Source organism: Poeciliopsis prolifica, unplaced genomic scaffold (assembly GCF_027474105.1).
Source record: "Poeciliopsis prolifica strain line A6 unplaced genomic scaffold, Auburn_PproV2 SCAFFOLD033, whole genome shotgun sequence".
In the NCBI taxonomy this organism is placed as follows: Eukaryota; Metazoa; Chordata; class Actinopteri; order Cyprinodontiformes; family Poeciliidae; genus Poeciliopsis; species Poeciliopsis prolifica.
The window spans coordinates 4,955,385-4,980,140 of record NW_026562408.1 but is presented as its reverse complement, the minus strand read 5'-3'; the positions used below and the strand labels follow the sequence as shown (position 1 = coordinate 4,980,140).

Genomic DNA, 24,756 nt, shown 5'->3' with positions numbered 1-24,756 from the left:
TCTCTAAAATGTGGTAGTTTAAAGCTTCATAAATGTATTTTTTTGTCCACAGAAATGTGCAAATTTTAAGCTACTGCCACATTGTTTGTAGGATACCATGTACCCTATTTTCCGGACTACATGTCGCTCCAGAGTATCAGTAGCACCAGCCATAAAATGCATAATAAAGTAGGAAAAGACATATACAAGTCGCACTGGAGCATTTTGAGGGGACATTTATTTGATAAAATCCAACACCAAGAACAGACATGTCATCTTGAAAGGGAATTTATAATAAATATAGAATAGAGGCAACAGGCTGAATAATTGTACGTTATGCTAATATGACGCATAGCAAACTGGGAACGTGCCTGGAGTTACTCAGATAGCTATAACATAAATAACTTGCTGACAAGTTTACCAAACCATCTGTATCACTCCAAATCACTAAATCTTCATCTTCTGTGTTGCTTGTAAACAACTCAGCTAACTCCGAAGGTAGAATAATACAGGCCTAGAGCGCACCCTTGCGGTTTAGTGTGAAAATACCATGTGATATAATTTAATAATGTGTTAATAATTTCACACGTAAGTCGCCCAGGAGTACAAGTCGCACCCGGCCAAACTATGAAAAAAAAAAAAAAAAAAAAAAAAAAAACCTGCAACTTATAGTCCGGAAAATACGGTAATCAAGAAACCTATGTGAACATACTGAGTATGTTATTAAGTACACAATATCAGATGGATTTTAACACAATTGGGGAAACAGTAAATGATAAGGTAGAAACTCAGAACCAAAATGGAAAGAAAGGGGATTTATGAACCTTAGTACAAGGCAGGCTTTAAAAAAAAAAAGAACTGCTGATCTGCAGAGATTATCTCAGTGTTACAGAAAATGGTCCAAAAAAAGAGAAAATGTCCAGTGAGTGGAAGTTATGTGGGCAAAACTTCCTTGCTGATATCTGAGGTCAGAGAAGGGGGCAGACTAGTTCGAGATGATAGAAAGGACACAGAAACTCAAATAAAATACTTATCACAATCATCCCTTAATGCACAAAACATTGAACCTTGGAGCAAAAGCCACATCAGGTGCCACTTTAACGAACAGGAAATTGAAGCTTTAGCTTCACCAAAAAAAGGACAAACATGTTTCCAGACAGGTTCTCAGTCTAATGAGCCTCAGTTCCAGCTGCAGTACTCAGATTGATGGTGGGAGGGATGTTTTCTAAGAACACTGCAGCACCTTGAGGACCTTACACAAGTGAACACCATGTAAACACTGCAGTGTTGTACTCATCTTCCTGCAAATGCAGCATGTCACTGCTAAAATCACCCAAAAAATGGTTCCTTAAACATGTTTGAGTTTACTGCACCCAAAGGCTTGATAGCCAACAGATCTAACTGAATATTTGGTAGGTTTAACCAGAGAGCTGCAAGATGTACCTCATAAAGTCTCTGCTGAGAGTACAATGTGCGCATTGGGATAACAAAAATTTTACAGGCAAGTAAAATGTTTCCTTCATTTTTTTCTCCCATTTTTCATAGACTATTATCTTGGAATGAAAATGTAATTCTGTATATAAAATATTTTTCCACTAATATTAAGAAATAGACAAAATAGTTAATGGCACTTTAGGCTCATAACTGATATATTCATGCAGCATTTACATAGATTTTGTTGCACTGGTACCTTTGTGGCTTAATTAGGGCCACTCTTAAGTTATTTATGAATGTGTCCAAAAAGAATCTGACAACCCCGCTTAGCTGGAGATCACATCACATTAATCAGACAATTTTAGATGCACAGAACAGCGATGCTGGAGAAATTATTCAAACTGAGTATTTTCACATGCCCTAGAAACAAGGCAACTCCATAATAACGTGAAAGGAGTATTAGATAAATCAGGGATGAAAGCTATAAAACTCTTTATGACTTTATTGAAATGTTGTTTTCCACATTGTGACATGTTACCGGATAAAGGTTTTGAAGAATAGAGCAGGTAAGAAATGTATTCAAACAGCTTTGTGGTTGCTGAAGATCTAAACATTTAACTAACTGGTTCTATTTGACTTGAAAATGTGCTGAACTTTTATTTAACTGATCACCAGTTGTGCAGACACACTGGACTGAGTAAATATAAGATTGCCTACTAATTGTCCTCTATAGTTTTGAGTTTTCACTGTCTCCACCCTCTTCAGTCTGGATGCCAAAGAAGAGCCACAGATCTATTGGGAGACAGGAAATAGCAGAACTTCAGAGAAAAAGAGAAACACGATTTTCCCCGCTGAGACTGAGAGGAGCTCCTGTTCATAGTGGTGGGATGATATCAGTTTTATCTCATTACAACCAGATAAGGAGATCAACTCTCTAAAAATAGTTTTGTGATAATATTCTTTTCAAACAAGTTTATTTAAGCAACATATTTAAACTCACGTTATAAATGAAGAGTAGTATCTAACATCCAGACTAAAAATCTCTGGCCAGTGAGAGAAACTGAAAATATTTATCTGCAGCCACGTTTTAAGATGACAGACGTTTATTGTGATTATATTTTATTGGGATATTATGCAATAGGCCAGTCATAATCCAATGGATTCAAGTTTAATATATATAAACAAAATACAAAATGTGTGATCAGGAAATGACCAATTCCTTTCACCCTTATCTCCCTAACTGTTCATGGTGCTTGTGGATGAATGCATAAAACTGAAAGATGTTTTTTTTTTAAAGTATTATACACGTTTCTTTTTCACTTGATTTTAGATTTATTTCAAAGCTATTGTCAAGAACAGTAAATGTTTTGCATGTGTTGAGAAAAGAATGCAGTGATGTTTTCTTTTTAAGTCTAGCTAAATAAATTGATGCCCATTGTCATCTCAAATACTCACCTTTAAACCAAAAGGACTTTATTCACTTTGCAGGTGAAAAATCAAAGGAAAGTGGTCAGAACTTTCAAAGTGAGCACTCACATGTGACATTTTGCAATATTAACACATAAAAACAGCTCCAAAGAGAAATTCATACCATGAATGGCTGGTTTCTGTGTCCTGCAAGAGCCCAGATCAGCGTTCACACAGACCAGTGGGGATACGAGGCGCTTTAACCTGAACTGATGCTCAGTCCGATAAGAGGCTTATCGCGAGGTGAGACCATCTCGCTATTAAATCAGAATATGAATCATCTCTGCAGACCATGTTTATTAATCCAGCAAACTTATGTGTTTGCCTTAGTCATGCTCCGATTACAACATCTGTCAGGCTGAGAAACATCTCCATGAGCAAATCCTGTGGACAGACCACTTCAAAAATAATTAAAAAAACAAAAAACAAATGTTTTTACATGGTGCAATGATTAAAATGAAAAAGCTGCCATCTAAATAAAATTAAACAACTTGCAAAAATAATTGTCGTCCAGGATAAATTGATTAATTGATCATCTATGTCTCCACTCCTGTGGAGAAGCTTTCAATTAAAAGTGCAAGTCTGCATGGAGGGTACAGGAGTGCTTGAATAAGCGCGCACAGTGACGGATTGATAAACAATAAGCTGTCAGAATGATAAAATATGCCTTTTTAAATTAAGTTTTCCACAAACACACACGCACCTTTGGAAACGCTGAGCGAGAGCTCCGCTTTTGAACTGAAGCTGCCCATCTACGGTCAGCCCGTAAAATTCCCTGCTGAATCAGGTCTGAACTGTAAAATTCCCTGTGATAAAGGGAATATATGACAGCCCCCATTCCTTTCTGGCTCTCCCCTCCCTTTATCCTCTGCTCTCTCTGGGAGATTGCTGTGGATGGCCTGTCCCCTTTGATGTGAGCAGAGCGAGGACTTAACTCCGCTCTGGCCTCACTGACTGATTCCAATTCCTGAAGGTATTACCATGCTAACTCTTTAAGAGAGGCCGGCGCTCCGCAGCCGGCAGACCACATGGGGTTTTGGGTGGTTCAAACGAAAAGGATGGCAGCAGGAAAAAGACTCAGTTGCAGGACTTATACTGGAGGTGTAAACAAAATAAAGCTCATGTACAATTTTAGTAACTTTTAATCCAATTTTTCACCTTCTGTGAAGTTTCATTATTGTTTTCAAAATAGAAAAACGCTGGTAGCGAGAACTGGGGAGTGAAGAAGTGGATTATATTGTATTACCGTCTTTTCTGGTGACATCTTGAGGTGATTAAAGAGGAGTCAAGTCTTTTTAAAGTCTACATCCGTTTTATCTTTGTAAAGCATTTATATCTGTTAATACATAGGTTTTTACAAAACTATTTGTGCCCTTTAATCTTTTACCATCATCTTTAATTCACATAAATTTCATGACATACACCTACACAGCATAGTATATAAATGCATAGAGCACAGGTGTCAAACTCAAGGCCCGGGAGCCAAATGTGGACCGCCGTAATGTTTTATGTGGCCCTTTAGACTCCAAATTCAATCTGTAAATCCTTCCAGCTTCTCACCAATCTGGAAAATTCACACAAAAAAAATCAACAAATCTCCAAATGTTTTTTCTGATTTTACAGCAAATTTTCCTCAATTGATCCAAAAAAACATCGAGTTTAAAATTGATGTCCAGGGGACTTCTCCATTCACACAGACTTGGTTTAAGTTAAGGGAATGTTTCAGTGTCTAAAAGGAGGTACAGACTTAACCTAAAGATCTGCAGCTTTAATTGCATAAAAATACACACACACCACACACACACACACACACACGCACACACACACACACACACACAAGGCACAAGAATTTTCTTTGTGGAAAAAAAAAAATTCAGAATTATGCATAACTTTGTTGGTCCATCACATGAATCCCTATAAAATACAATCAAGATTTAGATTGCAACACGACAACACGTGACAAAGTTCAAAGGATATAAATAGTTTTGCACACAGATAAATAATTGCTCCAACCGATCTGGACAAACGCATAGCATCATTAGAAACGGAGTTGGCGCTGTCGTGTTGCAGTTCTCTTACATGTGAGAACATGAAAAACCTCTCTCCATGAAGGAGTCTGGGGAAAAGCTTGTGAGATGACATTTGGCGAGGATGTAGCTGTCTCGATCTGTTGCCGAGTGGAGCGTGTAAGCTCCCTCAGACCGGCGGAGGAGACAGATGGGAAGAGGCAAGGCAGGTAAGAGTAGGTGAAGGAAAATGCAGACCAAAACACATCCAGAGCTGCAGGCAGAAACCCTGGCGTTCTTTTGTTACTGTCCAATTTTATGAAGATGTGTTTTAACATGTGAAAGGATGCTAAAATATATTAAATCAAACGTTTCATGCAGCTTCTTTGTTCTCTATATAAGCATTTATTTCACTCCAACACTGAAGACAAATTAGTCTAACAATGAGAAAATTGCTTAGTTGTTTCTTTGACATCAACTATAAACTAAAGAGGCCAATAATGCATGTCGCAGCCCACTGAGCCACATATTTCTATGTAAATAAATTGGCATAAACATTTCTACAACACTGCAATACATCCTGTGACTTGTCCACTGCAGTTACAGTTTTCCACCTAAATCAATAAAAGAAAGTGAAGCTGATTAGGTTCAATAAAATCACAGTTTTCCAAGTGTTCAGATCGATGGCCACCGACTGATTAGGTTAAGCAAAAGAGTCACTTCAATTGATTAGACAGATTTATCTCAGCAATCAAGTGTGTTATCGCGGATGGTCAAGTTTGATATTCACAAATCTGTGAGTCACTGCTTGGTGTCGACTCATTGTTGCTGAGTGTTGCACAAAAAAAGGACGAAAGTACAACCTGCCTCAACAATGTAGACAAATGCACTCATCTTCTCTGCCCTGAATTTAAAGCAGTGAAGCACAAATCTGCCTGAGAGATGGATGATTCGCTCTCAGAGTCGTTGGCTGAACTGAAAATGTTAGTCACATTTTCAGAGAGAAGAAACAAAAAGACCATAAAGAAATTCGAGGAGTAGTTGCATGCAGTCATGTTAAAGAGTGACAAACAACTGAGCAGCCAAACAAATGCTGCCTCATTAAGCAGCACCTTTTAATAAACATATTTTGTGACTTCTAAAACTGTTCTCTTTGCAGCCTTGGCCACTTTACCTGACCCATACCGTCACACTCAAGAAAACTGTTCAATCAGAAACTCGAGAACCGTAATGGTTTAGCTAGCTAGAACACACTACAGCAACGTTTAATGATCAACATATCTAAAACTGAGTGTTTCTTTTCTCATGTGCCCTCATGCCAAGACTTGGAGAGCAATCTGAATTGTTTGAATAATTTACGTTTTTCAGAAAACGCCTCAAGCATTACAGTGTTTTTCTTTAAACCAAACCCTGTGCTTAATTTTTCATTAAGTCCTATGCAGCCCAACAGAAAAACAAAAATGTGCTAACAATGTTTACTTTGAATGAAAGGTCAAAGCCGATTTATTCTCATCCTTACTTTTACAGTTGCCTCATGACCTACACTCAGACCAGAAAGTGGTGAAAATCTGACAGAGGTAACTGGCTGTTATATATAGCATTATGCTTTTTGTGTGGTTGCATACTCCTCTTGCTATTACAAGACTGATTGCAGCTGTATCGATTTGACCAGCAGAGAAATCGACCTGACACATGCTTGACTTCATCCTCCCCTCCCACTCAGTCCATCTCTTTCACACAGCGCCCTCTGTGCCGTTCATCATTCTTCAGAACGGGCCATTTTTCCTTCACCTCAAGCTGCTCCATTTCCTTTTTTACAAATCGCTTCTCCTCCAGTTATCAGCCTCACCGCCATCGCCTGTTTTTTGAAGCTCTCGCCTTTATACCCCGTCTTCATCCTTCTGGACATTTCCTCCGCTTACGTCTTTGTTTTATCAAACATCCAGTTCTTAAATCTGTCCTCCATTGTTTTCTGAACTTTATACCCATTTTTGGTACAAACCTTCTCTTTTATATTCTGTATCCTTACGCCCCACCCTCCGCCCTTCCCAGCCCCCATCTTTTCTTCCTTCTCGGCTGATTAAGCGATGGTTGGACAGGCACAGCTGGTGCAGCTGGGCAGGCGGCCCATCTTCAGGACAGCTGTGTAGCTCTGTCATTGCCAGATCCTCAGGGCAGTAGCTCTATATCCTTACAACTTTAGTCATAAAATCTTTCAGGTAAACAGTCCATTAATTTTGTGTTAGAATTTTATTTTAGGCGAGTATATAATTAAAATAATGTTTAGACTGAGCGTTGCTGCCGATCTTGTCACCCAGGGATTTGACTCGGATCATTTCACGTCGCTCGCTGACTGGGCGCACTGACATTAACTGTTCGGCTTCAGAGGCCAACTGTGACATTGCATCTGGAGAAAAGGTCTGGCCCACGGTGGTTCATGTGGTGGTCACATGTTCGACTTGAAAGGTTGGACTGAGTCGAGCATGAAGAGAAAACAACCAGAGTTTAGACTTTCCTAATGGCCGCGGTTAAACCGAGCCCGGATGGTGTCCTTCCAACTCCATAAAGATGAACTGTGCTAAGCCTCCATGTTCTTGGCAGGAGTTTTTCTAGCTTCTCCTCTCACTTGCCCATCATTACTTCTAGGTCATGTTGACGGCTTAAGGAGATTAAGACAGCATTAGTTAAGAAGGAGAAGAAGAGGCAACGTGGATGTCTGCTGGTGTACTTTATTCTGCCGTGTTATCAGATTTCCCAAGATCCTGACGTGAAGCAAGCTGTAAATTTGTTTTATAGGACCACTCAAAATGTCGCTTAGGTACAGTGTGAGTTATGTGGTTTGATATTCATGAGCAGAACTATCAAAATGCAGAAAGGTAAATGTAATTTTGCACCACATTCAGTTGTGTCTACCATCTTCTGCTCTTTAAGTCAAATAAATTTAGCAAGTTTCAGATTTTGAACAATAACTTGCAATAGTAAGTTGCATTAGTTTTACTAATTCTCTCAAACTTCCAATAGTTGAATAAACTAGAGCAACACTTGTCTCTCTGATTTGTGTAAAACAGCAATGGAGTGATAGGAAACTCATCCTTATAATAAAGTTCACCATGTGACAGAAAGAGGTTACTTTGGTTGTTAAATCTCAGCTAAGTTGGCAAGAATGTGGAACAGCAAACCTTCGTTGCATTTCGTATTTTTACAGTGTGTGCAGTAGCAAGAGTGAGTGTGTTTGACACAGCGTGTGAAGCAGTCATAAATAATCCATAAACGCCTCTCTTACATTTGGCAACAGCAACACCAAAACCCCCAAAAAGAGAAAAAAAACCAGCTCCATCAGCAATGGCCACACCATGTTGGCAGTTTTATTTAAAGCTCTGTATATCAAATGTTGTCTCTCTCAGCACGGAGTGTGGCTGTGAGTGATGATCAGCCTGTAATAAGATCTCCATAATTCAAGAGGAAACGTAGTTTACAACAGTAAACATGCCATAAAGGAGGCCTTTCATTCAAGGCCGCAATCCACCGTTGGAATGATTTCGTACATGTAGACAAAGCTCACTGCATGAAAAGGGAATCACGCTTGATGATGCCTTCAATGCATCATGTACAAATCAGTTGTGAATTTGCAAACTGTACAGTGAAATTTGGTTGAGTCAGTGTAGAAATATGAACAGTCAAGTGAAGTAACGCCTCAAAAAGGTATGCTTAATACCTTTTTGAGGCATTATGCATCATACGAGATATTAATGCAACCACCTATTTATAACTTCATCTCTTCCTAGTTCACCTGTACTGTTCCCCTCTTCCCATTACTTCACTCCCAGCTGAACATCTGATTGTTACGTAAGACTAAGTGTGCAACAACACACACACACACACTTCTGAATGCATACACGTACGCCATGCCTCATGTTATAATGAGGCTCAGACCAAAGACACAAACGAGCTGTGGCAGCAAACAAACAACGCTTTCTCACACATTCCCACATCTTCCTGTTCCTTCACATCATTCAATCTCTGCTTCCTCTTGTCACTCTGAAGCACTTGAGTCTTGAAAGACTCCCACAAAGCACTTTTAATTCCGGCCATTTTGTGCGTCAGAGTGGCTGGGCTGCTCAGCTTACGAACGTAAAAGGAGCTTTTAATTAAAAATTTGGGCTCTATATAAAAATAAAATGTGGAAATTAACTTTAGTTTGGTCTGGGGAAAAAAATTGTTTATGTACTGCACATAAAGTTCTGCAAAGCACAAATGTTTTTGAACAATCAAACTAGAAAACTTAATTCAGACAAATTTTATTTGATAAAATAGTAATTTACTAGAGACTGGAAAAAAGTGATATATAACCCTAACATCACCTCAAGCAAAGAAAAACTTTTCAAAAGGAAACGATTTTCAATAACATGTTGAGAAATGTTTGCAGTTTTCTCAGGTTGTGAGAGCAAAACTTTCAGTGGAAACAAGAAAGTTCAAAAGGAGTTCAGCTCTGGTCTTTTCACACAACCCCATCTAAAATATGCTGGTTTTAGAAATATTGGAAGTTTTTAATTTCACAATTATGTTAAATGTTTTCTAGAGTCACATAAAGACTTTTAGGAATGCTAACAGATAGGTGTGAAGTCAGTAATTGTTTTCCATTCATAAAACCTTCTACAGAGCTGCATGGGTGACGTTCTGCCTGCTCCCAATATAAATTAATGGCCACTCACAGCAGGAATGCTAGAAAAATATTTTGAAAGCTGTTTTTTATGCTGGACATCAGAATTGACAGAATGAAGCTTTACCAAAAATAAGATTGGTGCAATTCTAGGAATAATTTGCTACAGAGGAAAATAAATAACATTTAGTCCCTTTTTTCCTGTTCATGCTGCTTTCAGCACATTTTAAATGATCATCGTGGCGCTTCCTTACATATTAAGAGGACACAGTAACTGTAATTTTAAGTACCAGTCAGAAGCAGATGGGCTCGTTAATGCAGTGAGGTAGTTATGTAAGACCTGCTAGTGCTGCTGCTGCTTCTCTGCCTTTACTGCAGTACAGAGAAAGACAGAAATTAGGAGGGGGAGAGGCTTGAAATGAGCATCTCAGTAAGTTACCGTGTGTAAGTTGGAGCCAATGTGGTGTGTGTTGGAACAAAGTGGGACAGATGGGGATTGATGTGTTAAATCAGGAAGAATTGACTTGTTGTCCAGGGTCTGATGAACTCTTCTCCCTCTTTAACCCATCTCCCTCAACCCCCTCCATGCTGGGGCAGCAGCCAACGAACAAACCAACTGCATGCAGAGCTCAGAGAATATGGGGCAGGAAAACCGAAGATGGACGAAAGGAAAACAGAAAAAAAGAAGTTTCAAGCAGTTTCTGTACATGGATGGCGACTCATTTAAATTTCATTGTAGTGGGATGCAATGTTTGAGATGTATGACTAAAAATACAGAATGATTATCATAAAAATAATGTCATTTATAAATTTAACTTGTTGGGTGCACAACATTTTGACAGCACACCAATAGAAAAGGGCAAATATAATAATTAGTACCTTACACATTTTAGCATTTCACTTGATATTTTTTTACTTTGGAAATCTTTAGACCAATACATTTTTAAACTGAGCAGAGCTGATATTAAAAATTATTTTATGGAAATGGTCTCAAAGAATGTATATTTATAAAGTTTGTGTGCAATAGAGTAATTGTAATGTCATATCTAATTTTTATTGTCTCAAAAAATACATATTTTATTTTTAATATGTAATAAATAAAGACTGAAGAGGTATTAAAATTTCTACAACTGTTAATTCAGCCCCTCCTTCATTACCTAGTAATAAAGGAGGGGTTTTATGTAGTTTTTACTACATAAAACCAAAAAGTAGTAAAAACATTTGACAAATTTCAAGGAGATGTTTTTCATGTTGGATAATCTAGTTCCTTTAACAAGTCTAGAGATTTTAGATTTTGAATTAGAAAAAAAGTTTATAAAAAAAATGAAAAAGCCCATCAATAAAATGCTAAATAAAAATCTTCCTATTAATATGAAAGTGATGAGTGTAATGACATGTTTTGTTTGTTTTACAGAGCACAATTTGCTCTGTAAAACACAATTTGTTTTTAAATTGAAAGAATGTTGCTTCAGCCCCTTGAACTTGCAACATTTTGCACATCCTCCTGGACCGCGTTTGATTTTGCCCCTCAAGTCTTTTGCAACATACAGTAGTAAGAGTGTAAGACTGCTGCATCACAGTCCAGTTTTTACGCAGGCATATTAAACAGCTTCCCGCCTTAACTTTTTTTATGCATTTCTAAGTTCTGTTTCCATGGCAATGCACAGGATCTTTAATTTATGTTTTGCATGTTTCTTTATAAATAGGACAAGAGGATTATTGTCAGTTTTTATCACAAATAAAACCTGGATCTGGAGTTGTTGGCCACAACCCAACTGTGCAAAAAAAAAAAAAAAACATGTTACAGAAAATGTGAGGGCTGCATATCAGAACAACTGGCATGGAGAGGAAAAAGACAAGATAAAGAGAAGGAAAGGAGGGGCGGGGTTAGTGGGAGAGGCTGCAGCAAGCCCACACTGCTGTGAGCCCCAAACGCCTTATCGGAAAACCAAAACAGCTATCAATTATTCAACAGGTACAGAGTGAACCAGCGTCTCCTCATAGGAGAGAAGATGTGGTAAAAGAGGTGATGGACACAAACCATTTGAATCTTTCTTAAAGGTATTTCTCTTTTGTGCCAATCTATAAACAACCGATACGTTGTAACAGTCAATGTATTGCTTGGTTCCTGGGGATTGATGGGTATCGCCACAAGGGGGCGCCTACTCCCTTTTTGTGTGTTCTGTTGTTGTAGAGAGGAAGAACTTCTCTCCCGTGTTGTAGAGATGATCGGTGATGGCGAGATGCGGTGCGGCTTCCTGTCGTTATTTTATCTCATGTATGAGATTTAAATATCAGCACGTGGAGAAATAAATTGAAAGGTGTGGAATACCTCAACGGTGTGCCCTTCTATTTCGAGTTAGCGTGGCTAACCTCCACCGCTAACTTCTCCAACCTCGCACTACACCTTCACGTCATATGTGAGCTTTGATATACCAACAAGTCCAGTCAAGCTGTAAGATATTTTGCAAAGTTTGTGGTTCTTTTCCTTTCTGGTGTGGTTTCACACGGCACAGTGTCAAATGAATCAAACCCTTTGAGCAACAAAAACATCTGGAGAACAAGACACAACTTCCTTCATTAGAAAAAGTTTTTAAAAAATGGAGTGGCATCATATTTCAGCTGTTTTAGGATTTATTTGAATGAAAACCTTTACATGCTCTTCATTCCACATCTGATCAGGATCCATTTCCCCTGATGGCACACATTTGTTTTGGTTCCATTTACCCAGAATGCCCTCTGCTGCAGTTTGCTTCCTAATTGGACCAGAGAACATCTTTGGTCTGCATCAGAGTTTGATTACAACTTCACACCCCCTCAAACGAGCCTGACATTTTAGGCAAACAAACTGGAGTTCAATTAAAGTGGACTAAGCGGGTCTGGCATGAATGCTCCCACCATTTAAGGTCTATAAACATCAACCAGCATCATGTAGCTTGATGCACGTTTTCAAGTTTAGCAAAAATTTGATAAAGGCTTGCAGCATGTTGTAATCTTAGAATACCTTAATTTTTTTATCAAAACATCTGTTGCATGTTTATATTTGATGTATTATTGTACTTAAGTAAATAAAATGAAGTGACAGACAAAGGTTCTGTCACTTAGTCCCACCGTTTCATCTCCACTATTGTAATATTGACACTTTACAGCAGTTTTGCTTCTATGCAAGTGATTGTATTGAAAAGTAAATATGTTGAACATATATTTGGATCTGTGAAATCTTTAGTTATCATCTGAAATTAATTCAGCTTTTAAAAAATGTATCAACATTCTGAAAATCACAACTGCACTTTTCCATAACCTGCTATTCGGGGAGCTTGAGATGTGGGTAGGTGTATTTTTAAACTTTAAACAGAGCCAAGCTGCCTCCAGCTCTTAATGCTAAGCTAAGCCACTCTCTCTCTCTGTACTTGAAACACTGATATAAAATTTAGATCTATCCTCTCATGTCACTTTCAGATGAAAACGTCTCAAAAAACAGCAAAAAAAGAAAGAAAAAAAGTGTCTGAGGCTCATTCTCTTTAATCGTAAGATGAGGATGCTGCTGCAAGCGACTGCTTCATCCAACCATCTCCCGCCTGTGGTGACAAGAAAATACTAAAGTTCCTGAGTTTGAGAGGCAGAGATTGAAGCACACACCCACACTATCAGCTTCCATCAGCCCCGCTACAGTCACCTGCCACTGGCTCTCTGCCTCCACTGAGTGCAGAGCTTTTCCCCCCCAGGTGAAGTCTGTCTCCAAATAATCACTCATTTCCTTCCTGCGACTGTTTCCCATCTCTTTCTTAGGCTGGTTCCCTGCCCTTTTTTGTCCTGCATCCCTGTAACAGCATCTGCTTGAACTAAAGTGCAGCTCCTCTCAGATGCAGCAGCCCTGACATTTACCCCAAATGATCCCTGAGGCAAACAAACAAATGCACACCATGTTCTGGCAACAGTATGTGATTTAGCAAATTTGTATCCATTTCATCGACACGTACACACCCTCTGCCTCTCCCACACACACACACACACACACACACACACACACACACACACACACACACACACACACACACACACACACACACACACACACACACACACACACACACTGCTTCGTTAAAATGCACAAACCGCCCCAGCTGTTGCTAAGTGAACCTGCAATCAGAAATGTTCCTGATGGGAGAGACGTCTACTTTGATTGGGCACTTTATTCAGGACTTTCCTACTGGCTTCACAGCCAGCACCTGAAGAGTACTCAAATTAGTTAACCATATTTTTTTTAATGAAAAAAAAATAATAAAAATTAGGGACACCTTCACTGCAGCAGTTTGGCAAGTATCATGTGAAGTGTTATAAGAGAAATGGAGTACATCGTCTTCAACAGCTCCTCCCCTTTGTGTGCTGTACCAATTCCACAAATGTAATAATTGTTTTGTTAGAATAAAACTACATTCACAACACAAAGGTTCAAATCACTACTTTAGGTGACCTTATCATTTTATGATCATGTGATCAGTTGCTTTATGAGTTACACATATGGACAAAATAGTTGGTACCCTTCATTTGATGCTCAAAAAGCCCACAATTTTGCTAAAATAACTTGAAACTGACAATAAAAATTGACTTATAATTAACCAATAAAAATGAGAAAAGTGGTTGAACAGAATAGTTTAAAAAGTCACGAAAGAAAAAGGCCTGTATAAAAGTAGTGTTATTTCTAGAAAAGATTAGACCACATGGCAATGTAATAATTTAGTCTGCCTTTTTAAAAGGTGACAAGTCGCCACTGTGCTGCTTGGTGACATGCTGTGTCCAACACCAAACATGGACCACAGGAAGCAAAAGAGAGAGTTGTCCCAGCTGATAAAAAGACAATTTTATACAAGTATGTTAACTTCTGAACGTGTAAAGTGCACAACCTCCATGACTGTGGGAGAAAAATTAAAGACAACTTCAAATGCAGAATAATATGATTGGTAGCTAAAGAGCCCAAAACGACCTCCAAGGAAATTGAAGGTGAACTCCAAACTGAGGCAGTAGAATTAGAAAGTTTGGTCTCGGTACCAGGGCATGCGTCTTCCAACAGGACAAAGACCCAAAAAAAATTATTATTATTTTTTTTTTTTTATGTTTTAAGAGCAAAACACTGAACTATAGTCAACGATACATCTATTCAGAGACATGGCTTGCACCTACCATCTGATATTAGATCAAGTAAGCTGAAATTGTTTGAAGATTAGACTTAAAATGTAGATGCACAAAAATTATGCAAGCAATGCAAAAAATGTCATATAGATAACTTTCATACAAGTTACAGGCAATTACCGTGTCATTAATTAGCTGTAAGTGCAACACATATGCGTTTCAAACCCTTTTTGTTAAACTAAGCTTTTAGTTTGTATTTTATTTAAATAGATATTCTGCAGAGTTATTGGTAATAGTTCCCCTACCTGAAGTGGAAAGATGTCATATCACTGCAAGCTTGTTAAAGACATAAAATGATCCTTAGTCTTGGAAGTTAGTGGTTAGTTTTAGGCAACTGCAGCAATTTGAAAAAACTCAAACTAAAAATGTTCAAGCCAGTGCCAAAACTGTGAATCAAAGTTTTTAGTTGAGCCTGCTGACCGTTTCAATCCAAGAGCTTATTTTTAAATGAGCAGCTTGATGAAGTTCACCCATGAAGCAAAAATATCTGAGAATAATGCACTAAATCTGAATATGAAGAAAGCTTAAATTGTAGATGACTGACACAAGAGCACATGCATTTATTATAATCAAATGGTGAGAACAGATTTTCTACATATTCAAACTTCACAGAGGCGCTATCAAAATAATTGACAACAGTGTTTCTTTAATCTTCATAATGCAGTGTGTCCAATGAGCAATGTCCCAATTGTGTCAAAACCAATCAAGCTTCAGCTCACTTCAAGTTGAATCATGAAGTTTGGGCCGCTGCTGTTATTTATTCATATAATGACACAATCTAATCCCCATGTGTTGGATTACAGAACAAATTAATACAAAGCCCTTAATTTTTAAGATGGTTCAAATCTAAGTTGCATTTTTTTTTCCCTTATAGAAGTAATAAAACACCTTAGGACGATTAGAAAATGTCATTTCAAGCTCTGAACAACATAATTTATAGCAGTTTCTGTTTGTTTATGTAGCATCAAAACAGTTTCTGCTCATTAATTTTCTTCCACGCCGTGTTTGCGAGCGATCACCGGTTTAGCAGCTCGGAGCCGAAACACGCAACTCGCAGTAATTAATTTTCACAAGTGGTGGATCACTTGTACATGCAAAATAGAAATGGGTCTTGTAGCTAAAAGAAAAAATAAAAATAAAACAGGATTGAGAAGGCAAAGCGTCCTGACCTGAGGACACAGTAGACAGAACGAGTCTGAGTAACCTTGAAATGAAGCAGGAGGAGTGGTTGCAAAGGTCATTGATATGCACAGCTGACACACAGAGCGCTCGCTGTGTGTGTGGCGATGCGTTGCATCCTCTTCCCCAATGTGACTTGCGTTAGAGGTAACTGATCATCATCTGAAATCCAGCATAATTTACCTCTCCCATATAATATTTTCTTGCTGATTTATGTACTACCAAAGCACAATATTCCCCATATTATCCGTCTATGGCCTCGAGATGTTGGTACTGCAGAAGCAAATTTGGATCAATCTCAGCACTCAATTACTCCACCATTTGGTGTTTTATGACCCGCATAAACACTCTGTCACAAATCCATATGTTATTATCATCCAGCAGGGCGATCACAGACGCTAGTAAACACACTCTGGGCGACGCAAAAAAGCAACAGCAGCTTGTTTGAGTCTGGATTTGACAATGGCCTGCAGGCAAAATGTATGCGTGCCAATACAGCTGTCAGCACTGAGGGGAGGAAAGAGGATGTGACATTTGTCTTCTGTCACATCGCAATCACATGCATTGGTTTGTATGTAGCAACGGATGTAAAAATATAAGTGAAATTAACGCAATCCTGTTGTCAAATTGCTTTTATGCTTTACTCAGGAGAACCTGTTAATCACAGATGAAGTTTTCTGCTCAGTTGAGACGTTTTTCACATTTGAGTCAAGAGAAAGTCACTTGCCCTTAAGCTAAGCTAAAGCAATAAACACCGACTCCCAGTTTTACCATCGTATATATCGATCCTTGGATTTCAGCAAAGGGCTATAATTCCCAACAGATTACCATGTCTTCATCATCTCATGGCCACTTTCTTAGATACTGCAGATTTGGGAGAGAGTAGAATAGCAAAGGTAGAATCATAACATGGGAAGCAAACAACGCCATGTTTTTCATTTTATAGCAAGACTTATATGTATGCTGACAGCATACCATTTTATATCTGTCACTAAATGGTCACAGTCTGTGTGCAGGAAACATCAGTGAGTGAATGGGTCTATTGTTTTTGGTCCACAAATGGAACCTTAAAGATTGGTAATAGCTAATCTTACCAATCTAACACATTAGCCCTATAAAGTCAAATGCGTTAGACTTTACAGGGCTAAAAACGCAAGAAACTTTGGTGCCGATATGGACTCAACCAGCTATTTTACCCTCAAAAGTGTTTCCTTTCAAAATTGAACACAGAAGAACTGATGTGTGCTTTTATTGACCGCAGATTAGATGGTGGTAATCCCATATTTTTAATAAAACTCAGTCAGGCGATGGCAACTTATCCGAAGTGGTTTTACTAGCGCAGGGATGTCAAACTCCTCTACATTTTGGATCATATCAAGATCATGAATCCCCTTAAATGGGCTGGTTGTGGCAGAATGTAAAACTGATTAACACGCTTCTAAAATATGAATAAATGGTTATTTCTGCCTTCAGCAAGTACTCCTTAAAGTTAAAAAATATTTGACATCTTTTAACAGTATACAGATAAAACTGATTCAATTATTAGTAAAACAATATTTAGGCATAGAAACCTTAATCCTTTCTGGATTTAAAGGAGACAAATTTAAAATCTTGTTCATGCTCCTACCATCATTGAAGATTTCTTCACTTATACTATATAAGGTCTTTGCTATTTTTGCATGTTTTGAATCAACCTCCTAAACCTTTTCATTTTATGCAATGCTTAGTCTTTTCTATTACTCTTTTGATGCATTTTTATGTTAATGGAATTTACTTTAGTTCCCATATTTTCCTCCACAGCACTGCTGTACAAATAAACTCGCCTTGCATCGCTTTTATAACCACATTAAAAATCAACACATCTTCTAGGGATTCATTCATCCATCCATTGCATGGCATTTGTAGTTTTTGTCCATGTGAATTGAATGGATTAGAAGACAAAACAAGAAAACTGTGGAAGACACAGATAATCTATGAAATGGATGAGAAAAATGGCTCAACATTTGTACACCTCTGAGCCACTGCCTTCACTGGAAGCACAGGGATGAAGATTCAGCATGACATAAACTTCCCAAGGGTGCCATTATCTCAGTTGTCACTGCACATCAATATCCACAAATCAGCTCAGTCACTATGGAAAAATTAATACAGCAATAATTACATTTTTTTATTTTTCTTGCCCTCATTTAATAATTTGTTTTCTCTACATCCACTGGCAAATAATGCATTCTGGACTCTGGAAATTTACAAAGTGCACAGACAAATAATCAAGGCTGTCAATCAGATTAACCAACCAATGTCATTAAATGCTGCCATACCCAGGACCTGCAGTCAATCAATAGTCCTGTTAAAGTACCTATTGTTACTCCCAAACCCATAATTTCTACATCCTCAAGATACACACAAAAAAAATCTGCTTTAAATGTTGCATGATTGCCAAATGAGAGTTCTGCAGGGTAAATATTTCAACCATTTCTAAAATAATTACAAGTAATAGCTGTCCTTGTTTATTTACCCCCTGGAATATTAGTGTTTTCTCAGTAAAACGTACCTACATACCTTATCTAAGAGTTTTGTAGTTTGTGCAATGGAAGGTAACAACTTCAATCAACACAACAAATTTCAAAGACTTTTTAGTTTTTTCACTGAAGAAGAAAATTAGTACATCAACTTAGATCCAGGATTTTTTTTTTTTTTGCATCAAAACATTATTTATAAAATATCTAAGCCTATACCTAAAGTGTGTTTTTATTTAGTCACCAAAAACTTAGGAGTGCAAAGACTCAATGAAAAAAAAAAAGTCCACCGACTGCAACAAGAGGAATGAAAAATGGCAGGGAGCAGGGCAGTGTTGCCAGGTAAGTGTACTTGACTGATAGATCATCAGCAAGCATGAGTGCCTCTTTAAACGCAGAAGTTTTGCCAGTTTGCAACTCAGGAGTGTTCAGGTGTGTAAACACAATGCCCTCGGAGGAAACACATCAGTAACAGATCTTATGGAAGTGGGAGTTGCTGCCTATCAATCTGCAGAGGGTAAAAGGGACATTTTAAAACAATTTAGAGTCTGCCATTCAGCAGCAAAATGGATTATTCACAAGGAAAAAGCACAGAAGAGCACTCAAGTCAGTTACCAGTCGACTGGCAACTGCTGGACCATGACTGCATAGCTATGGTCCAATTGTCTAAGTAAAACAAACGCACAAAAAAACAACTGTAACAGCACAGTTCCACAAATGCTCAACAAGCAAAACTTGTTTGATGTAATCCCAGCTAATATTTTTCAGGTTTGCAACGTTCAGTCACAGCAAATAAAAAGTCTTGTTGAACAATGTTCCCTAGACAGCTGAAACTAATGTCTTGGTTAACAGGAGTAAATAGTGTTGCATTCACACAACCTAATGACAGCTTAGCTCCCCTTCACACTAAAACTCAGTCTCTTCAATAATCCAGGAATTTCCATGACTTCCATTTCCAGCAAATCTGGGAAGCAAAAATCCTTGGAAACATTCGTGAGCATAAAGGCCATTATTAGTTCTGAATATGTGACCATACAATGTTTTCTTGCATCTTTTCACAGTATGGAATATATTTTATATAGCAGAAATGCCTGTGCCATATGAATTTATGTACAATAGCACTTTGAGCCATGCAGACCAGGTCCAAAATCTGTGTGGTTTTAAAGTGACTGGACTCAGACTAACAACCGATCCTTTAACTCTGCCACATGGCAAAGAAAGGACATGTGTAAACATTCAAAAAGTCAAAATTAAAACTTTGTGAATGAGGCACCCCCAATATACCTGACAGAGGACCAAGATTGATCACATGCTGGTTGACTTTTGACATTTCAATCCGGTGTGAGGAGGACATTAAGAAGTTGTGGAGGAGTGAGAATTTCAGCTACACGATGCTGACAGCTTGCACCCACTGAGTCAACTTTTAACTCCTCTGTAGAACAAAGTATTCACCATCAAAGTATGAGAGCATTTTGTTTGACATCTGGTGCTTGTCCTGACTCAGTAATGCCGGAAAAACAGTCACAAATCTACTATTACATAGACAGAAACGTCAATGACGACGAAAAGGTGAAAGGCAAAAAGCTGTCCAAATAAAAGAGAAATATTACCACGCAGAGTCTTTTCTTTGACTTAAACATAGGGCATATTTGTTCTAACATTGCCTATATGCATGAATGACAAGTAAAACAACAGCATTGTAGGAAGATGAAGACCATGTCAAGTCACAGAAAGCGATCTGGCTTCAAACAAACTACGAGACAAAGCTTCAGGAGCTTCCCCAATCAGCCAAGTCAGTGGCCAATCAGCCTGCCAGGCCTCTCTTTGCTCCGAGTGATGCTGGCAGCGAGAACCGGCCAAGCACAGAAACAGAGATAGAAATGAGAGACAGACAAGAGGAGAATGATAGGGGGAGTTTTCATTACAAAAAACACTTATCCTCCTTCTCTTCACTCTCTGGATCTGGTTTAATCTCACCACAGTGAGATACTACAGGTAAAAGTGACAGATATAGATGACTGTATTTCAGCCTGACTGCACAATTACTCTCGATTTTATTATTGTGACTGACAGCAACATATTTGTGGGAGGAGATACAAAGCAATGCATCAGCTCTTCACTAGCGCTGACTTAATGTGGGTGTAGGTGGGTGGCTGCTATCTGAAATTACAGGAAGATTAAAAAGAAAGGTTGTGGGACTCTTGCCCATCTTTCCATTATACAAACGCACGATGACGGGAAAAATCGGCTCCCCATCAAGATGATCGGGTCCCCCTCTTAATGAGGAGGTCGCTCTGCTTGTGGCTCGCGCCAAACAAGCAGGCCGGAGATCGTGACGTACACAGATGTGTGTATCGTTTCGCCGCTCTGACAGGACAAATGACAGACTTCCAATATTTCTTATGAAGAATGTTTTTCTCCTCAGGATTGAACAGGTGATCCTATGTAATCATCACAAAGCAGTTCTCTGACAGGCTGCCTTTCACCAGACCCCAAATGTAATTTTTTTTATTTCTCTTTTAGAGGGGGTGACAGGGGCGGGGGGGCAAAACTGTCAGATGAGTCACCACTCTACACCACAAATAGGTCCTTCCAAAACGTCTGCGTGTTAGTCAGTGTTTTCATTGTTTCCCCCCGCCCTTCTCCCCCGAGTATGCCCACGTCCGTCCAGTTTTACTTTTATGTGCACCACTTTCACTGCTGTGCTTCAACTGACCTACCCTATGTCATACAACGTTCGAATCACCACAACAGAACTGGTGCTGGTGTCAAGTTTGAGCCTAAGGTCTTCAGAAATGACAGGATGCTAGTAAGTCTGAGCAGTTTTTGATTGCATGTTCAAAGAGGTGCTGTGTGTTGATGTACCTGTTGCAGCGAGCTGGCTCATTTACATATCTGCATCAGCTCCTGTTTGGGAAGTGCTTTTTTTTTTTACTCTGCATGTTTAGGATGTTAGAATGCAGAGGAAACAGGATATGTTATTAGACTTCTATGTAACAGAGCTCTTACTTTGGGATTTTAATAATCATCAAGGAGTTTCATATCAAAATAATTATCTAGATATTTATGAAAAATATGTATAAAAGAGAATTAAATAGTAGCTTTACTATAATAAACAGAAGTCAGGTCTGTATTAAACACTTCCCCAATAAATATGTGAATGCGAACTGTCACTTAGCATACAATACAAATTTAGCTGCCAGAACATCTGTCACATTTTTGTTAAAGGCAAAATGAAGTTTTTGAGTATGTTATTTTCAATATTCATTTGCTTAACTTTGCAAAAAAATAAAAATAAATTCTGACCAACTAATGAACATTTTTCCACTTTGCCATTTCATTCTTTTGCAGTTTTGGTCATTTTGTTTTAAGGCTGTGTCAATATATTTTGAAACTGGTTTGAAAACCAAACTTTAAATTTTGTTCTGCTCTTACTTATTTATTAATTCATTCATTCATTATTAATGTTTCTGTTCAAGGTGAGATGTAATATCCTTCAGCTTTCCTAAGCAGGAATAATAGGGCTATTCTTGGAGAAATATGTCAGATTCCATTTAATGCCATCTGTCCCATTTGTTTATGTGTGGAGCCACTGGTTGGTGTCCACCTAAAGAAAGACCAATCATCCAAATTGGGTCATGAAGTCATTTCATGACTTATAGGGCATACAATAACTACATTTTTCCTGAGTGGGCAACGTGGCCCCGTCTAACTTCTTCCATGTTATATAGTTTGTAAAAATAACATGCAATTATTAACCTATTTTACTGCTCTCCAAAGAAAAGTGCAGCATTAAACCATCACCGAAAACATTACTGATATAGGAAGCATGGATTAATTACTAGTGATTTATTATATTGCTTTTGTGTGCAGTGATATTTTCATCATGTAAAATTTCCAATGTATTGTGCAGACCTATACGTCAAAATGCACTATAGTTTGTTTTGTTTGCACAGCTTAAGAAAGAAAAAACAAAAGCTGTCCTTCGAGTCTCAGACAAGCTTGGGCTGAGAAAGACTGATGATTTTTGTAAGTGAATTAAGCCAAATGAACGAGGCTCCACAAAGAGCCGTTTTCCTCCTCATTGTCACAGACTCGAGCTTTTACTGTGAAATCCCGGAGAGGCAAGGTCATTGTGGGGAAACTTGATATTTGTTCAGCCAAAAAGCAACCACGTGGCAGAGTAAACAGCTTGTTTTGTGCTTTTCTCCGGGCGGATCTCCACGCTCCGCTTTATAATCTCTCATGGCCCTGGGACCTGGGAAAGCCACCGTCTCCCGACACGCACTGACTGCAGACAGGAGTCCAAAATACATCCCCGCGCGCTGCTGGGCTCAGCGCCTCCTTCTGTCACGCAAATGTATCCACACACGCGCGCGCACACGAGCCTACACCAAAAGTAGTACACAAGCCTTCAAAAACTTCCCCAACACACGCTAGATGTTGAACTTTCCTCCTGCTTTACGCGTTTTCCTCACGCTCTCCAATACGCAGGCAGGCGCGCAGCAGCGGTCCTGTCGGCTGCCCATCGTGCGGGGAAGTCTGAACAAACTGCAGTGCGGCAGCGATTCGCTATTTTAAGAATAATTTTTACATGAAGTGAATACATTTTTAATCTCCTCTCCAGCCCGACGCTGCCTGAGCGGATAAAGGACAGCGGGCGGCCAAGTTTTACAGACACAATCGAGACGCATCTGCCTCTCAACTGAGACCTAAATAATAATAATAATAATATAATAAATAATAATAATAATAATATAAATAAACAGACATTTCGAAAAAAAAAAAAACTCATAGCACACGCTCACACTCAAACAGCCAAACCTTTACAAGCAAGAAAAACAAACGGTCTCGGTCTTACCTCGCCGGAACATGTTGACAGCGGCTGTTAGGACGTCTATTGAAGTATCATCCTTCAGCTCAGTGTTTGGGTTTCCTTTGGCCGCTCGCAGGCAGAGTGGAACCAGAGTGGACTCTTGTCCCCTCGGTGGCTGCTTTTAAGCAAGTGGAGGCGATTGGTGGTGGAAGCAAAGAACAAGAACTGGAGCTGAGTAAATGAGTCAAAATCGAGGACAAAAAAATAAATCTTCTGCAGTTCTTTTGGAGTAATTAAGCGGCGGGGTGGGGAAAACACCTGCTCCCGTCCCGACACTCTCTCAAATAACATTTAAAATCACCGCCATCTGCTGTTTATGAATAACTAAAACACATTCTGACTTTGTTTAGAGCTCAGAGTTAAAACGATGCTGTCCAGGAAGGACTTTAAAGAGAATATCCCCTTCGAAAGGAAAGAAAAACAGGATAAAAGTTCTTATTGCGTCTTTCTCCTCCTCGTCCTCCCGTCGGGTTTTCAGCTGCAGGTCTGGAAGAGTCCAACAACGTGCTGCGTGAGTCAGTGCCGTCTTCAGGCCCCCTCCCTCTGCGAGATGTGGCTGATGGACGCCTGAGCGTCACTCTCCTCTTTCCGCCGTCGCTAAATACAAACAGGCTCTGCTGTGGATGACAGGAAAGAAGCGTGTATGGTCATGGAGCAATTATATAACTGCTCTGACACTAAAATCAGAGTTTTAATTTTATTTTCTGCGCTTTTTTTCTTCCACTTATGTTAGTAGAACTTGAACAATACAACCCCACTGAATTTATCCAACAAAATCTGACACATATGAATCTTCATACCTTGGAGTCACCAAACAGGATATGAGCTGCTCCACAAGACCAGTTAAGATATGACCCAGAAAGCATCATGTCAAGCGAACATTAACCTTCTAACAGGAGCAATATTTCTTTAAAAAAAAAAAGAAATACTAACATTTATTTACAGAGGCATTAGCATTTTGCTAACCAGAGCATCATATAAACCACAGCATCATAAATGATTATCAGCAGCAGTATTTGCAGAAAAGAGCATTACTGTAGCTAAAACTGATCAAACACACAGGAACAGAAGCTACAGCTTACCTGCCAGCTGGAGAAGCTGCATTGTGATTCAAGATTGACAATCTGGTCAAAGCTTTCCCCTACTTTGGTGAAATTTCTAGCTCCCCAAAGATTTGGATTTCACTGACGGTAATTGGCCAAATGTTTGATTGCTACGGAAAAATAATAGACTCACTTAGCTATTTATTGTCACTTCTGGACGATAGTCAGCAGACAAAGTTTGTCAGAGGAAATTCACTGTTAAATGAGTCAGTTGGTGAAAATGTATAAATCATTCAGATTACATTTAGGCACAAACTATGAAGGAAAACTGGCATTGTTTTTAATCATTTCCATCATTTTTAGACCCCTCATCCACATCTAGCTCCCTGTATGAATCAACACACCT

The 24,756-nt window shown here is 38.8% G+C and overlaps 1 protein-coding gene across 1 annotated transcript in view; it reads right to left on the bottom strand.

Moving 5' to 3' along the window:
- Positions 1–23,817, bottom strand: part of LOC129373624 (reticulon-4 receptor-like 1) — a 93,079-nt gene extending 69,262 nt beyond the window's left edge. The window contains exon 1 of the mRNA XM_055051652.1: positions 23,293–23,817. Coding sequence (XP_054907627.1) covers positions 23,293–23,305 — 13 coding nt within the window. The 5' untranslated portion in view covers positions 23,306–23,817. The remainder of the gene's footprint in view (positions 1–23,292) is intronic.
- Positions 23,818–24,756: the final 939 nt, after the last annotated feature.